This window comes from Lytechinus pictus, chromosome 18 (genome assembly GCF_037042905.1).
Source record: "Lytechinus pictus isolate F3 Inbred chromosome 18, Lp3.0, whole genome shotgun sequence".
Classification (NCBI taxonomy): Eukaryota; Metazoa; Echinodermata; class Echinoidea; order Temnopleuroida; family Toxopneustidae; genus Lytechinus; species Lytechinus pictus.
This window is the reverse complement of record NC_087262.1, coordinates 1,584,202-1,603,028: the sequence shown is the minus strand read 5'-3', so window position 1 is coordinate 1,603,028 and position 18,827 is coordinate 1,584,202. Positions and strand designations below refer to the sequence as shown.

The 18,827-nt window shown below is 35.4% G+C and overlaps 1 protein-coding gene across 1 annotated transcript in view; it reads right to left on the bottom strand.

The window, feature by feature from the left end:
* Window positions 1-782: 782 nt before the first annotated feature.
* Window positions 783-18,827, bottom strand: part of LOC129281713 (extracellular matrix organizing protein FRAS1-like) — a 75,592-nt gene continuing 57,547 nt past the window's right edge. The window contains exons 47-60 of the mRNA XM_064113368.1: window positions 18,327-18,474; window positions 17,687-17,892; window positions 17,266-17,422; window positions 16,820-17,020; window positions 16,227-16,414; window positions 15,447-15,530; window positions 12,902-13,821; window positions 11,768-11,895; window positions 10,718-10,878; window positions 10,026-10,138; window positions 9,384-9,550; window positions 7,244-7,449; window positions 6,429-6,575; window positions 783-5,911 (exon numbers count right to left, since the gene is read on the bottom strand). Of these exons, the coding sequence (XP_063969438.1) occupies window positions 5,351-5,911; window positions 6,429-6,575; window positions 7,244-7,449; window positions 9,384-9,550; window positions 10,026-10,138; window positions 10,718-10,878; window positions 11,768-11,895; window positions 12,902-13,821; window positions 15,447-15,530; window positions 16,227-16,414; window positions 16,820-17,020; window positions 17,266-17,422; window positions 17,687-17,892; window positions 18,327-18,474 (3,387 nt within the window). The 3' untranslated portion in view covers window positions 783-5,350. The remainder of the gene's footprint in view (window positions 5,912-6,428; window positions 6,576-7,243; window positions 7,450-9,383; window positions 9,551-10,025; window positions 10,139-10,717; window positions 10,879-11,767; window positions 11,896-12,901; window positions 13,822-15,446; window positions 15,531-16,226; window positions 16,415-16,819; window positions 17,021-17,265; window positions 17,423-17,686; window positions 17,893-18,326; window positions 18,475-18,827) is intronic.

Sequence of the window (18,827 nt, the reverse complement as noted above, 5' to 3'; positions counted from 1 at the left end):
ACTTAGTCATAAAACCAATATTGAATATTCAACATTTTTTCAATATCACATAATTTTGGTAATATCGAAATACTGGCCAGCACTACTTCAAACATGAAGACAAATACAAACATGCTCATCTCCCCCTTTCACTTATCACATTTGGTTTATTTCTTCTCCTTCTTGTTTGGTTTTGGTTGGCAACCAGTCAAGAAATGACTATTTTTACCACTGCTTTTGAAGCTTTTTTTTCTTTGAAAGGATGAATAGCTTCCCTTCATTCTTGGTCTACATGCAGTTGGTCTACGACTCAGATAGTCTAAATACCACTGGGCTAAACCAATTTTTTGGTCTAATTGCCATTTGGTCTACACTACAGTTGATAGAATACCCACTTAGTCTAATTATCATTTAGTTGATTACCCAGTTGGTCTAATTTCGCTTTGCTTATAATTCATTATACTTTGTCAAATAAACATTTCATAAACAATTCATCTAACCATAATAAACTATGTGGTATTAGACCAGGTGGATATTAGACCAAATGGGTATAGTCTGGCTGGAACTTAGACAATGTGGTAACTGGGCTAAATAGCAATTAAATGGTAATTAGGCAAGCTTGTAGTAGACAAAGGAGGATTAAACCATGTGGGGTGAAACAAACAAAGTGGATAAAGTGTGTGTAGACCAAAGATAAATTTATCTCACATTTTCCCAAACTTTCTCTTTACTTTTCTTTCTTTCTCTGTGCCATACCATAACATCACTCTACAAAACACCTAAACATAAAATTCATATACATGTTTTTCATATTTAATCTTCAGATGACCCTTTTTTATTCAAAGATGACTACACCATGAATGGCAAATAAAGATGCCGTGAGACAACAAAACATGTTGGCCCACAAAATTTGTCACATAAATTCATTATTTGACCAATTACAGCCATTCTTCATGATCTATAAAAATGTTTGAATATCATTTCTATAAGAACACCATAATATTATTTTTATAAAAATAGCATTTTCATTAAGATTCAGTCATGTCTTTACTGTTTAAAAATCGACTTGCTCTCTTGGAAATTATCAACTGTTTCTTGACTGAATATTCAAAGATATTCAATATCTATTTATCACAATTTGTAATAAAGACAATGTTTATTTACATGTTCAGCCTATAGACCTCAAGATAGCAATAGTTGTGACAATTAATGCAACATTACATACAAATCTCATGATTCAAGTCAGGTATGTGATCAATATCATCTTCACAGGGTTATACAAAAGGTTATAAATAGATTGAATTGAATACATATATAAATCACTAATAAAACAATTACAACAATTTTGTTTTTCTTCAAAATATTAGGGAAGACTACCACAGAAAGTTTGTCAGAATTTACACTTTGAAATTCCAGTGCCCTACTTCAAGCCAAAGTATCATAGACATGTACTCCTTAAAAGACATGGTATCTACAAATATTCCCAAGCAAAATAAAGTAAAAGAAATAGATTAGAGGCATATGAAAATCATGATACTAAATAGAATAGAGCATAAAAAGATCAAAACAAACAAAAATATTTTATCTGAGATTCCAAAATCTAACAGCAATTTATCTACCACAGTTGTATCAGTCAAAATAAGAGTTAAGAATTGAGATCTGCACTGAAACAAGGATAAACCACATAAAAATCTTGTTAACTGTGAATACCATGGCCCATAGCATTTTGTGCAGTGTATAGAAATGAGCAAGATTGTAGATAAAACATCTGCATTGATCGATGACTATCATATGGACAATATATTGAAAGGTTATTGGGATCTTTATGTACTAATCATTTTTAATGTGTGCAATGAAGCATTCGCTGGACCTCGTGTATATTCATCGCTTTGTACTGGGTAGAAAATCACACTAACTGACCAATCACAAACAGTGGATTCTCACACTCGTTATTGTCCATTGTTAATATTTTAGAGTTAGCCATAACGAAAGACGGCTCCCGATTGGTCTGTATCGTACTGGTAGCAAATACGAATTGAGATGCAAAAGGCTAACTCAAATACAAAGTGTAGTCTTTCCACATCAGACCCGATACATTACACAGCGGGTGGCCCTGACAAAATATCTTTTACCTCATAAATGTAAATGTTGGGTCAGCATAACTGGATAATATAATGTATTTTTCAATAAGACTTCCAAGAAATGAGACAAGAGATCAGCCTCTGGTTTACTAACAAACTTAAAGCATGTGCTTGCAAGTTAGAAATAAAAGCAACATAAAAAAAAGTATAATAATAAGCCACAAACAAATCTGATACATGTACCTGAGATAATTGAACATGAATTTAAATCTAAGATTACCAAAAAAACCACCAAATATAAATGACTTTGCTTTGGGAAATCAATCAAAATCATTGAATCTTTTCTCATGATAAAACTCTAAATTGATAAATTAGCATTCATTGTTTATAACCAACGTGAGAGTTGTAAGGAGATAAGAGTTAATACCTGCTCGAACATTTGATGTTCATCAGCATTAACATGTAGAAATAGAAGCAAACCTGATAATAAAACATAACACAGAAACGTGTTTGAGTACAAAATGAATATCAAACTCTTCTCAGTATTATCAAGAATAGTGTATTTGATAATAAATAAAAGATTGGAAAAAAAATAAATATGAGAAGTACAACATTAAGTGAATAGAGAAACATTGACTACACAGGAAAATGGCTATATTTTTTTTTACAATAAAAGCAGGGTTACAAACTGTATAAATTGTCAAATTTTGTTAGTATGTCAGCTATTGTACATTGTTTAATATTATTTCATTATAACAATATTGCTATAAATCAAAATTATAGAATAGTTGAATTAAACAAAAGCATACACCTATATTTCAGATAATACATTTTAAAAAATCATTCTAAAAATCAAGAAAAATCAAGTTTCATTTCGATTAAATTAATTTGTCTGTGTTTCCGATACAACATTATGGAAGAAAAGGAAAGAAGATAAAATAAATATTTTTCAATAATTGATCATTTTTTGTTGGAAATCAAATTGGTATATCGGGAGTTTGAAGTACTGATAAATTTTAACAAAGAGTGGATATTTGAAGAAGGTTGGAAATAGGAAAAAAATCTTAAAAGATGGGAGCTTAACATGTGTTTAAACAGTTATTTCATCACGATAATTATTTTTCTCTTTGTTAGAAATGGATACAAGAAATAAACATTATTTTACTGAATGAAAAAGGAAAATTGAATGACAAAGAATGCACTTACATACTATTACTATACATTACAGCATCAAAATCAAGGAAACATATTGCAATTGAGACAGACGACATCTGCATGAACTATTACAAAATTTAATGCATAGGGTTTGTTTTTCTTCCTGACAAAACATCTGTTGACTTTCAATTTGAGCACCATAAACGTACAAAATGCAGAATTTATCATACATCGTTCAAGGTCTGTAAAAAAGACTAATGAAACACTGATAGAAAGTTGGAAAGAAATCATACAACACTAAACATAAAATCTAAAAAGAAACATATGCAGTCATTTTCAAATATCAAACCTCATCTTCAGGCTGCTTTAGCAAGCATTCATACTTTTTACAATGTTTCACAACTAGCATATCATAAAGCTATTGAATAACTTAATCTTTGTATCTCACAAACTACATACATAAAAAAAACTGAATATGATATTTACAAGGTAAAGCACCCATTTGCATAGCACCATTATAACATTAGTCTTGCTTTCAAACAAGATGTGACAAAGGAGAGAGGCCACGCCTATCAATATTAAATATATACGTATCAACTTTCAAGCCACAATACAACTCAGAAGATACTCTGAAGCAAAAACATTTACAACTATCGGATAAATCACAACTTATAGATAAATTCTATTCTACATGTCAACTGATCTATAGGAATAGAGATATCGTACCATCAGTTCATTGTCAACCATGAGAAATCAGTTTTTGAAAATTTCAAGCGTCCTTTCGAGGTGGAAGCATGATTTTTGTTTATATCTTGATGAGTATTCATTTGGAAGTTGTACATCAAGCCATACATATACATAGTGATGTAAAGGATTTATTGCTTTCATCAAGAACACATTATTAAACCTGCAGCATTTGTTTGGAACATGGTATTGTCTGAAAGGAAGATGATAATGCCTTTGGATGCGCTTTGGTATCACCAGCAAAAACAATCCTCACAGAATGATGTCGGTAGTGGTGGTGATCTTGATAGGGAGTTTTTGCAACCATTAAGCAGACACTTTCTGGAACAATGAGAATCTATTGTCAAAAGCCGCCAATTGTGACAAAGCAGCCTTTGTCAGAAATCGGTGAATCAAAACAGCAGTGTTGTCTTGGACTCTGGACAAACGACATATTTGCAATTTTTCGTACGCTAAAAATGTTATGATGATCAGCTGTCTGTTTGAGAAATTTTCGACAAAGCAGTTCATTGTGATTTGAAAGGCATTTTCGATAGATGTTATAGAATCTGTCCATGTCACTATTGCAAAAACTCGCTATTATCTGATTGTTAAGAAGGCATAAATGCTTGTAAGCAAGCAACAAGAGGACTAAAGGCTTAATTAGAATATCAAAGAGACCTGATATTGAGGATGAATGCCTTACCAAATGGCAAAGCAAAACAAATGAGAATTGAAGGCGGATCACCAAATTGTGAGACCTTGGCTCTACCAACCGAGGTATCATGCATCCTAGAATTGGTCACAAAATGTATAAGAGATAAATTTATTGGAATCAAATTTTCAAAGTTCAGAAGTTTGCTGCAGCTACATGTACTTAAATAAAAGAAAAACAGCGGTAGAAAATGAAATGTCAACATGTAGGTTGAGCATACTCCTCAATTCGGAAGAAGTGCATAATAGCACACACATTCATTCAGAATTATATATAGTTGATTATTGAATAGTTTAAGTTGGGTCGAAGAATACTATTTCTCCCATGCTTGATCCACATGGGTAAAAATAAATGCAGCACAGATATCTCATGCAAAGAAGAGGTAGAAAATATATGATAAAAATCAATCAAATATCGAAAACAAACTCTATTACATCAAAGTAAATAAAGTACTATTCCAAAACCAAACCTCAAATTGATATTCCCATGCTGGCCAACCAAGCACTAGCTGAGAATCATAATCAGCAAACTACATGGAATCTTGAAAATAGAACTGAAGTTAACATTTTAAAATAAAACTTGGACAAGTTTGGCAGTAATCTATAGAAGGCAGATAATATTAAACTTTACTAAGCGTTTCAACAACTAAATGAACAAAAATAAGAGAAAAACATCAATATAATATTGTGAACAGGGGTCAAACTTCTGTTCCCCCCTCACCACTATTTTGACCCTGATATTTGACCTCTAAATTGACCTTTTTAACTTTGGCCTGCGACCTATTTAAGTTGTCAGGTTTGTAAATATTTAGAGTGCTGACTTTGACTGATTTTTGATAATCCATTTCCATCTCTTCCTCTTGGAGCTTTGGATACGCTGCTTTGACAGACGCAAGACTTGCTCGCGATGCCGCCCTGTCTCGGTTGTTCGGAAACAACTCTGTCGTCACCGCTTCTCTCCTCCTTCCCTGCTCTTGTCGCCTCCACCGAACAAATAATATAATGATGAATATAACGAGGACGATCGCTACTAATACTGATGCAATGGTTGTAATGTTGGAATCTATACCCTGATTAGAATAAGTTTCTAGTTCTTCTTTACTAAGTAGAAGAGGATGCATGTTGGTTCCATTTGGTGTTTTGGATCCTGCTGCGCGTTTGTTTATAGCACCCATCATAGAGCGTTTGTATCGTGGTGGTCCATCTGTAGGGCCGATGGTGTACACTACTTGCATGTACCACTGATGACCAGAGTTGACCTTTGGGTGTGAAAGAAACAAGACCAAAAAAAAATCATGTTTTGAGCTCAGCTGGGCATTTTTAATTGCAGTAGTGCATTTAAGAGGAATCATTTTATACCTGGCATGTCAATACAGAGAGGACACCTGAAATACGCTTTCTCCTAATGGAGGGATACTGGTGAGCACACACTGGATACATTTATGATGTCACAATAGAAAGCAATTGTCTGTACAATCAGGGGAGATTATTTTTGGAGGAATTTGAACACTGTAAATTCATACTCCTGACCCCTTTTATAAAGCAAACAATGCACAGATAGTGGTGTTGCAGGCATTCACCATGCAATGCAAAATCATCTTGTAAATACCCTTGAGTGCACTGTAGCACTACTAACACAGTAACAGATGTGCATTATCTTTTGTTTTAAAACCTGTTGGGAGCATGTCAGTGAATTTAAAGTGAAAAGTTTGGTCAAATCCTCTTGATTTCTAGTGTCACCCATATCTATCTAATTAACTGCATGTGATCTCTTACCTTGTATAACGGATCAACGTTCATTGTAAAGCCATCTACTCCAGGCATCTGACTAACAATCTTATAGGGTGCAGAGTTTCCTGCAAACTTGGCATCAAACGGGACATCGTTGAAATCTGGGTGGACAGCATCAGGGTTACCACGATCCTGGAGTGAGAGAGTAATTACAGAGTGATGGTTACTTCAAGAGATTTGAATTAAAACATTGAATTTTAACATCATAATCATTACATTCATTTTTATCAACATCATCATTTTCATCATCATAATCTTTATCATCATCAGCATCATCAGCATCATCATCTTTTTCATCATTATCATTATCATCATCATCATCATCATCATCATCATCATCATCATCATCATCATCATCATCATCATCATCATCATCATCATCAGCATCATCATCATCATCATCATCATCATCATCATCATCATCATCATCATCATCATCATCATCATCATCATCATCATCAACAGCAGCACCAGCAGCATCACCGTCATCATTATCATCATCATCATACCTTAATCATCATTATCACAAACCTCCTCATCATGTGCATCATCATCTTCTTCAGTCTTGTTATCACCATCATCTTTTTCATCATCATCACCGTAATAACCATCAACATCATCAGCAGCAGCAGCATCATGATCACCATCATCATCCTCATCATCAAGAAGGGGGAGAAGGGGGAAGAGGTATAGGAGAAGGTGGAGGAGTGAGAAAGTGAGAAGGAGGAAGAGGAAGAGGAGAGGGAGGAAGAAGAGCAAGGAGGAGGGGGAGGCAAAAATTCTTATAGATTATAACTCACCAGTAGTAGGAACCTTTCTTTGAGGTTAATATTGTTCTGCATACATCCGAACTGTGGCCCCTCTTCATAGACCGTACCAGAAGGATCATAGTATGGCACATGACCATCATTACCGGTACAGATAAAGAGTTTCTGGATCTGAAGCTTATAAGCCCGGTCCAGGTCCTGGTCTGGGTTCCAAAGCACTCGTCCAAAAATTGTTTGTCCTGCACAAGACAGAAAGAAATGAAGAATATTAATGCTTGAATTTATCAATTGTCATATCATGAAGATAAGGTGTCCTAAAATTGTTTGTCCTATAAAAGACAAAAACATTCATTACATTAAATGATTTTTTTTTTAATGGTCATAAGCCGAAGATAAAGCTAGGTGTGAAAACTCTTAGAATTCTCATCTCTTTTAAAAGATTGTTGTTGTTGACTTGGTCAAATATTATCATTTCACAACATCTTCAAAATGTCACTTCAAATTCAAAGTAGAAAAATATGATACATGTATCTGGGAATGAATAAAAATTGTACTGATTCATCCTTTTACTTAAAGAGAAGAGAGTATGGTATGGTTGTGTATTTTTAGTATCAAAAATCTGTCAGTGCAGTTTTCAACTTCTCCCATACATTCTTAATTGGGCTCTAAGCTAATACACTTTACCATTGAAAATAGATGCCTCACTGAATGAAAATGATATGTATATAATCACATCAAACTGTGTAATTTCAAAGGTCATTATGGAACAAACATGGAGTAGTGTGTGCGCAGCGCTTTGTAAAAGCGCTATATCAAATGACCTTTGAATCGGAATTCTTAAAGAGCCAAAATGCTTTTAAGACTGAGAAATGTAGGTAAAGATTTATGTCCACAAACTTTGAGCTCGATGAAGGAAACAATCTTGTGAATAGAGAAATATTGACAATAAGGAAGCTAACAAATTAATCAAGTGCAACTTTAAAAATTCACAAATTAATATGCATCCTAATTTATTTGTAATTGGTACAAAAAAGGGTACAAATTAATTAAGGTCTGCCTATGGTACTGTCAGAAAGACCCGTATCAAGTTTACGATTAAAATTATTTTTTTATTATTGAAATGAACAATTTTATCCTTAACCGAAAGTATTCAGCATTCATCAACCTTGAAATATTATATAATTTCATTACCTCATTATAGTCAATATGGTGATTGAAAGAATAGAATGGGTACACAAGTTATTTCTTAAACAAATCTTACCCACAAAACTAAGTAAATAAAATCTCATTTGAGTTGCACGCAAAGGTACTTCAAAAGACATCAGACTACCTAAGTAAACATTGCTCAATACTCCTTAAGAGTAATGTGAAGTTTAATGACATCATTATTTAAACTGGTTATACAACGAGACAACCCCTGCTTCTCTATATTGTTAGAAACTACAAAACATCCACATACGTTCTGCTGAGCAAGCGTTTTTCTACAGTTGGAATATGGTTCATATTTTACATGTAGGCATTCATAGCAATCACGATGTTTGCCCCCACAAAATATACATACATGAAATATAGCGGTACTGTTTACATAACCGTTAATGAGTAGGTCAATAGTTTGTTATATAAACAGGTAGGTAAAAGGTCAGTCGTTGTGATAGCTTGAACTTCGGGGGAGGATTTCATTGAAGAAATAGTCACTGATTCACACTGATTATTTGTTATAAGCTACTGAAATTCTTGCATGTGATTGGCTCAAAGAAAATAACTCAGGGAAAAACACTATTGAATCTTTCATGAAACACTTTATGTGATTGTTTCAACTTCTGATGTACATTGCTGAATCATCATTTATTGCTAAATCATCACTATTTGTCATACAAGTAAATGACTTAATCTATAATATGATCTGATATCAATTGAAATTGCAAGCCCTTGCATTGTTTTTATATGTCTACATATTATGCAGTCCGCTTTTCAGAAGCGAAAATACATGTTTTTCATATGACCCTCCTCCCAAAAACCCAGCATAATTCGCTGAGATACAGTCAGATTATCGTCATTGCCATCATCATCATCATCATCATCCTCATTACCATTATCATCATCCTCATCATCACCACCATCATCATCATAATCACCACCATCATCATCATCATCAATATATGGAAATAAATACCTTTTGAAAATGCTCCCTTATAATCCATCTCTCCAAGTGTCATGGAAGCCTCCACAGGATTCATCATAAAAACTTTTTCATTATTCATCAAATGAAACTCTGTGTTTAGAGAGTAGACTACCGGTACTGGTCGGTTAGTCTGCTGGAAGGCGATAGGTACTACAAATCTGGGAACAAAGAGGGAGACATTCAGAAGAATTATTAAATAATGAAAACTCTATCTGTATTTGTAAAATACTTATAAAGATGCAATATTGTAGAGCACTTAGAGACCTCTAAACAATAAGCATTAGGTGCTAAATAGGCAAGGCATAATTATCGTTATGACGTTTATTTTCTTGTTTTGCATTCACATATTTTTATGATTATTGATCTTGATCATGCTAAAAAAATCAGCTCCAAAACACATGCTCAGCACTGAAGAAAAATTTATTTTAAAATAAGTGTAAACCAAAATTTTGTGTGGGCAAAAAAAAAAGACATTTGCCGAGCCCATATACAGCTCTTTCTTCAGAACTTTTTGCTGTATCAGGCACCTAAAGTATTTTACAGTGAGTGTACCGACGATGGAAAATGGGGTTTGGTTCTAAACTTGAATTCTTTTTTGGTAGAAACTGTACGAATACATATCCTTGTACTCACTTTTCTGGTGGATGTGCAGTGCAGACTATTGGCATATCAGGAGCGACATCATAAGACTGAGTAGGGGTCACTGTGCATGGTATCAGCTCAATGATGTAATCACCGGAATAATCCTGAAAAAAAAAGATGAAAGAGAAAGATTAAAACAGGGCTTTCATGCAGTATGAGCCAATCAAATGCAAGGATTTGAGTAGTTCAATAATAAATAAATAATATAGGATTTGTATAGCGCATGTTTCCACCTTGCTAGGTGCTCAAGGCGCCCATATATTACCCCGGCTAAGCTAGACTACCGATTCAGTTGCTCACAGCTTTTTGAGGAATTTCTTCCTGCCAGTACCCCTTTACCTCACCTGGGTTGAGTGAAGAATGATGTGGGTAAATTTCTTGCTGAAGGAAAACATGCCATGGCTGGGAATCGAACCCACATCCCTCTTATTGAAAGACGAGAGTCTTAACCACTAGACCACGACGCCCCTGACAACACTGACAACCATTTGTTTAGTCATACCTTATTGGTAATTGGTTTACAAAATTTGTTATTTACATTGAATTCCTTTCATTGTATTCAACATTACAAACATTCCTATTCATGTATAGACATATCAATAAAATCTCAATCTAACTAACCACCCAACTCTACCCCCCTCCCCCCCCCCCGACCTCCAAATCATAGGTGAGACCAAATTTACCTTTCTATTATAAGAACTTGTGGCTCTCCATAGCTGTTGTGGACTGTCAAAGGTTCCTTCACTCCATAGAAGCTCCAAGTCAAAAGCTACACCAAGCTCAAGGGGTGGGACTACACGTGATTTATAGTTCTCAAGCGTGTGGTGGTTGATAACAAACAAGCCTGACAAAATAATGGAGAAGAAAGATCATAATTGTTGTTGCTGTTGTATTCATCATTTTAATTATTTCTACAATTTATTTGAGAAAGGCAAAAGAAAATTCACTGTCAAACAAAAGTACAATGGAACCTGTATTAAAAGTCCTGTCTTTAGTGGCAAACCATATTGTCTCTCATGAATTGTTTGTTCTTTCTTTGTGTAATCATTAGCAAGTTTCTTTTTGACTTTTTAGTATTTTTTAAATATTTATGTATGTATATATCCACAGGTGTGACAACGGCTCAAGCACCTGCTTATATTGTCATACCACTGCATGTCTGCAACCTTGATATAATCAGTTATGTAAATGATCATAATAATACATCTTTTTATATAAAAAGTAACATATTTACTTTTGTGATGGTCACACTATCTACATTGACATGACATGCAGAAACGAATAAATAAATAAAAATAAATGAAATCTATGATATAGAACATGTATGTAAAGGCTTTTCTGCTTCAATTTGGTAACCTTTATAGCCAGGTTTGATAGTACACTTGGAAGAGAGTCTTATTATCTAACCCCAAGGGTCTTAAAATACTTTTAAAATATTAGCACAAACTACTTTTCCAGAGTTGCACGGAAAGTCTTAACATCATTTTGTCAATGAAAATTGTAACTTGTGACATGAAACATCCCCCTAGGGTCACGACTTTATGATCAATCATCAAAGTGTTGCAAGCTGCCAGAGCAACTGGGGACAACTTCTGACACGTAAAGTGTATAATGCACTCGAAGCATCTGGGGGATTTATCATTCAGGTACCACAAGCTTTAAAAATAAATGATCTTTTGCAGATTATAAATGAAAGGCTTTCCAAGGAGAAAGCTTGGAAGGAGTTAGCTTACCTCTGAATTTTGTTGTTGTTTTGAAATCAATAACAAGGTTGCCATTGTCACCTATCCATATCCTCAAGACCTGCAATCTACCACTCAACACACTCTCTGTCTCCAAACCGGTTCGCCATAGAATTGTACTAGAAAGTGAAAATATAAACGATATATGATACACCATATTGCAACTACCATTCACACTTTGAAACGGAAGTTGATCCTATAATATGCACTCCTTATGCTAGTCACATAAAAAACAGATTCAAAATTGACCAATGATATGCCATTTAAAAACATGTAACATCTTTGATTGGTCAAGAACCGGTTGCATTGGTCTGACTGCAGCATTGTATATACAATAATACACAGTTTTATTGCTCATAAAATGCTTTTTTCTAGTGCAGTCTGTTTTCACCTGATTGTACAATTAGGTGAAAGTCATGAATGATTACGAACCATTTAATCATAATGTGACAATACATATTTTCAGACCTTTGTGTATTGTATAGTGTACAAATATTCATCAGTATACAAATAGCGAATAGGCATGAGTGCGATGGTGCGAGATTTCGCATGAGGTGAAAGAAAGATGCTCTATTCAACGAGGCATGAGCCGAGTTGAATAGAGCGTTTCTTTCTTTCACCGAATGCGAAATCTCGCACCATTGCACAAATAAGAATATTCGCTATTTGTGTTGTACAACGCCTCGGAATTTAGCGAAAATATGAAAAAACAAAGAGTTTATCCCTAAAGTAATCTATGAAAAGGGAGCAAAAATACCGAAAGCAGAAAGCAAAATCCCACTAGCGCACATGACCATGGGCAGCCTTGCGCATTTAGCCAGCTGGCTTGTACGCGTATTGTTCATTTTTACCGAGCGCAATGAATTAAATCGTATTGTGACGTCACCTCCTTAAGCCGTGCAACGGTACATTTTGGATGGTACGTCTTTTGTGCAACGGTACGAATGTTTGACATTCAGCCTCCCAATTGCTCGCGTACAACAAGCTAAGTAGGCGTTGTACAATATACACTGTCTCCATTGTATCTCAATTATTTAATTTTTTTCCAAAGGGGAAAATCATATTGAAATTAATATTAAAAATAAAAGGAATTGCAAAGAGAGTGACAAAGAGAAAGACACTAACCTGTAGAAAAATGAAAACTCCATCTCAGTACGATGATCTAATGAAGCCCAGCCAGTTGGAGCCATGACATAGATGTAAGACACATACAACGGAACAGTCACCGTCAGGAAACTCTTATCTCCATCTCGTACCTCGAAATCCGAGCTCACAGCGCCCCCACACAGGTCTATGAGCTCAGTCATGTGATAGTAAGCATCAAACTGCCAGGTGCAGCTCTTGAGGTTCAGGTTCTTGTAAAGCTGTAGCGTTCGTTCCTCTCGGACGTTGGGGTCGAACTGGTAAGGATAATCGTATCCTGGCCCCATGACCATGTTGTCATAATCGACCTGATCAAGGAATGAATACTCCTGAAGGCCACTACCATGCTCTGTGTTGATCAGGTTAGAGCAGATGTGGGCGGATCGGTAGACGGGTTCCGTCAGAAGGAAGCGGATGTTATGTATGGCGATGGTCGAGACGATCGGCAACATGCCATCCTGATGCGGGACCTCAACGGAGACATGTAAGGTGTTCGGGTGCTCTTCTTCTTCCGGTCCGATGTACTGCAGATTGGCGATGAACGACTGCGCCTGTAGTCCCCGCGAGACACCGGCAGTAACGGGTGTATGGCAGATGCCGTTCTCCGTCCCAATGGTCACTATGTTGCTCCGCAGCGGAACACCGGGACGCCCTCTCATGTCGTATGGCTGGGCGACGCAGCGCACCTGGAAGCGACGACTGAAGTAGATGCTGTCCAGGACCTTGTGGTTCGAGCTTGAGAACGGGGTGGTGTCGACGATGCGCTCGAACGGGGATCGGGTGCCGTCATTGTCCAGCGGTGTGGATACCTCCCAGTTGTAACGGATGCTGGTGATGTTAATACCAGAATCAAGACACATGGAGCGTGTCATGGAATACTCCGGAAAGTGTGGGTCACAAGGCTGTAAAGGTCAAAGGTCAAATGTTAAATTGGATATATATAAGTTCAAGTATGATTTAGAATTTATTCAAACATATTATTCTATCCCAGTGAAATGAAACTGGGAGAGGATTTCATCAATTTATATCTTCCACCAACTTTACTTGATTTTAAATGGCTGAGAAGCCGAAAGAATTACCTTGGTAGCTGTCAGATAATACAGACTTCATACAACAAAACATCCAGCAAGTCCCCTCATGAAATCCTCCCCAGCATATTTCACCAATTAAAAATCTTTGTATGTTTTAGTTGACATACATAACCAGCAACAAACCATATTCCCAATATATCAAATTACAGAAAATCATTGTCCATATATAGAACACTAATATGACAAATATTCAAAAGAAATTTCATACATGATTTTTTTTAATAAGACACAGTGAAAATAGGGGCGAATGACTGAGATTTCCATTTTGCGATTATAAAGTATACAGAAGAGTACTGTGAAGAAGAACAAAAGGCACGTATCTTTGCTGTAAAATTACACAATTTAATGGGGGATGAGAATTTTTGTCTGATCACTGAGAGGACCTAAGATCTAATGTTTGCTGATAAGTGCTTAGGTTTACTGTTTCTTGTCACAAATGTATTTTCTTTGGAATAAATAAAACATGCAAAAATACACAACAATCATACAAACCAACGGAAGCCATGGAAAACAAAATGCATGGAAAGCTCACAAGGCACCATTACCCATCAACTGAATGCAAAGAATGGGGGCTCACATGTTTAAGTGACTAAAAAATATATATATAAATGGTAAAATGCAGTTCTTATTGGACCATATGTAAATGCTTCAGTAATCTAAAATTACTGAAACATTTACAGCTACATGTACAGTATGTAACCATGAATTGAGAATTACAGTGATATTAAGCACAAGCACAAACCTACCTGTATACTGTTGTCCGATTTGTTAGTTTTTAAAAATGTGAATAATAAATGGAAATGTTAGGCAATGAAATCAAGTTATTTGGTGAAAATGAATCTAAAAAATCATAAAATAAGGGAGATGCTGTAGCACGACATTCTATGTTATTATATTATTAAAATTAATTTGATAGACAGATAGTGTTAGTAAAAGGATTTTACCAGAGCTTCACTGATTATGATATGAAGACTTTTTATCATTAATTATGATACCACCCTCAGTTAAACTGATGTGTAAAACCACAAAAATGCTTATTCAACTTTTTTTTAATGTGGATCTGATAAGAATCCTAAAGTGACCATCTAGCTAACACATAGCAGATTACATGCTTTATATATAGATTTACAGTCAAATTCTAACTCCTCACTTACATTTGCCTCATTAATTAATTATACCATTCTGTAGATTATGTAGTGGGTGAAGTGGATACCAATTTTTATTGTGGTTGTGCAATCAATGATCAAGATCTACATGTATGGCAGTCTTTCCAGCCTCTAAAATGCAATCTTTTAAAGATTAATTCCAGAATATCTTTAATTGTTAGTTTCATTCAAAGACATATCATAAAAAAGTCTCATTGGAAAAGAAATTAGCAAAATCAAAAAGCTCTTGCTTAGCAATGTTGTAATAAGAGTAAAGAAATGAATACTCACTGTGCAGCATACAAGAGGATATCCTGGTGAAGGATCTATGTCAAGAACCGTGCCAATATTATCATAGTCCATTAGAGATACAACCTTAAGAGAAAGAACATGAATATTAACTTTGTACTGCATAAACTATGTCATCTACAATCTTTAACCCTATAATGTCTGGGGGCAAGGCTAGTTCACTGTACACTAACTCTAATTGTGCATATAATAACATAATCAATAGCCCCATGGATTATTTCATAAAATTTGACTACTAAACTTGCTAGATAACTTCATGAGCAACATGCATTGCTGATTTTCAGGACAATTATGGGTTCGATGGTCAAGGATTTTTGTTGTTCTTCTTCTTTAGGGGCGATGAATCAATCATAAATACTACCCATTTTGATCAATCAGTGTAAGTGATCACATACAAAAGAGCTGAAATCCACAGAGCTACCATACTTTTACAAAGGGAAGAGCTCAATTAACCTGAATCAAGCTGAAAATCAAACCAAACACACTGAAATCAGCTATACAGCTTCAAACTCTCACATCCCTGTAAAATGGAGGTACTTTTTAAATAAAGTACTTATGCTTGGGAGCCATTAGGGTTGTTCAATATTACCAAATAATAACGCAAACAGGGGAGCATTCCATAAAACAAATAAATCAGTGACTTTCACCAACAACTGTTATAAGCTACTGAAATCCATGCATCTGATTGGCTAAGAACAAATTAGGCAGTGAAAATCACTATTTTGCATCATGAAATACACCCAAGATTAAACTGAATCGTACCACTGGTGGAGCAGGAAGAACAACACTGCCTGCCGCCTCCTCGTCGATCACAGTAACCGTTGCCATGGAAATTGGTCCTAATAATGCATTGTCCGGGTCAGTTGGTCCTAGGATGACAGAGAACGTCTCATGCCATTCCATATCTTCATTGTATAAGATCTCCACCTGTATGTCTATTGATAGGACACCTAGAAGAAAAAAAAAATCCCAGAAATCAACTCTAACTTTCATAAATTGCATACATGTCCATGTACTGATTATTGTTCAAATATTTGGTATACTTGTGTACATATACACACAGACTCATGCAAACAAAAAATGACTGGTAAATTCAACAAGCTGCCTAATTTGAATATGCTACAGAAGGCTTCCAAAGCATAAAGATACTAGATAAACATAAGACATATTTTTCTGACCCGGGGGGGCGTTTCATGAGGTGTTAACAACAGTTGTAACTTTCCACTATGCCAACTACCATGGTAACAAGGCTTAGCAGCCAATCCCAGTCAAGGTTACCATGGTGGCTACCAAGAGTTAGAATAGTTCTAAGTCTTTATGAAACAGGCCCCTGTTTTGAGAGTGAGTCAACCTACCTGGTTGAAAACGAAGGACCTTAGAGTAAGGTTCATAGTCCACTCCAGACTTGGCTGACCCGTCCCTGGTACTACACCTGACACTGGACGTCCGATTCTGATCTCCAGTACGGATGACCTTGATGTCCACATAGTTGTTCAAGTCTTGACCGCTCGGTTCTCGGACGCTGTAAGCCATCCGCTCAAATTGGAGAGTAGGAGCTGTGGGGAATAGACAATTTTAAGAGTAGCCATCAGCCGACTCATCCAGAACAAACTTCCAATCCATATTCAAAATGTTCCAATAATCAAAACATCTTGATTCATTATTTTCCAAAACTTCCCTCTTTCAAAATAAGTCTGTTTTTTGTGGGGAATACATTTGTTTTAATCAGTCAGCCGACCTGTGAGCTTTAAAACTTATATATAAAGCGTCCTTCTAACTATCATCACCATTACACGCTTACCGTCTTCACTGTCCGTCACTGTAATTAACGATGTTTTGTTCTCTCCAATTCTTGCATCACAAATATCACTTCCATACGGCAGAGTAAGCTTGACAAGGAAGGTCTCATCCGGCTCATAAGTACTGTCTTCAACGAGTCGTACAGTGCAATTCTTGATCTGTCAGAAATATCAAAAGAAATAGTGATCAATTATTCAATTTATTCTCATTATTATCTACACAAACACAGGGGCAATTCATAAAGAGTTACAACAGCAGTGTATGGTAACTTTAGTCAATTTGAGTCAATTTTACCTGCTGGGCCTGAAAAGGAACCAGAATATGTTAAAGTCCATAAACCCTGAAATGAAGCCAGGGCCTGAAATTAGGCAAAATCCTCAATACTTGTATCTCTGACATACAATACCTTTTTAGGTTATTACCTTTTCTCCTGGAGCAAAGACTATCCTAAAGTCATCTGTATTGAGTCTTTCATCGTAATCCATCATGACTTGAGCAGTCTTCTGACGGGTAAAACATCTGACAGATGACTCATAAGAAAGATCACCAGTCCTTATCACGGGAACATGGACCACACCCGTCTTCTCTTCAACGCTCACCTTGGTCGTCAGGAATTGCATTGTGGGTACTAGCAAAGTAAAAGATTATCAATTTGAGCTTTGGAATATAAAGCTGAATCATAAGAGCACAAATTCTTTTATCATAAAATAGCAACTCTCCCCTAAATGCCCTTACTTATAGCTAAACAAAATGAAATTGTAAGAAACATGTTAGAGGGTCAATTGGTAGTTGATTAGCATTAATAGCATTTACTAAAAATGGCATTTGTCAAATTCTGTACTACCAACCCCAAAATGACCCTTGTGACTTTTGAAAAGTGAAATATTTGTCTTTGAAATGTTCTCACCCGTTCATCGCTATTATAGATCAATACAACATCTTCACACAAATTTTCTTGCTCGAACTGGTTTTGTTGAAAAGTTTGGCATTTAAAAAATGGGAGTTACTTAATTTTTTGTGTTTATATTGAGTGCTTTTAATATAATTTGTTTCATAACATACCATCGTCAGAGGAATCATTTATGAGTATAATGGCCTCTGATGGGGTTCCTAGCATTGCATTCATCGCTGAACTCAGGAAAACAATAAAGGTTTCATTCCCTTCTAGGTGAGGACTGGCCGAGTCATCAACGATGGTAATCCGACAAACCTAGAGATAAAATATTAAAAGAAATAATTATATCTCATTTCATTTTATTCCATTTAATTTATTTTCATATTGCTTGTTTGACATTTGTTTCACATACACAAAACAATGATGCAAAATAAATTACAGACAAATATATATATATATATTCATATAAAAGCTGAGATAATTCAATTCAATTCAACATTTATTTCCAAAGATAAAAGCATTGATACAAAAAAATTGATTTAAAAAATTTAACAATAACAATGGAGGTTAGAAACTCTATAAGCACAGAGCTGCCAACATTGGGATGATAGAATCCAGTAGATTTCGCGGAGGTATGATTTTGTGAGGGAGCGGCGGAACATTGTCCC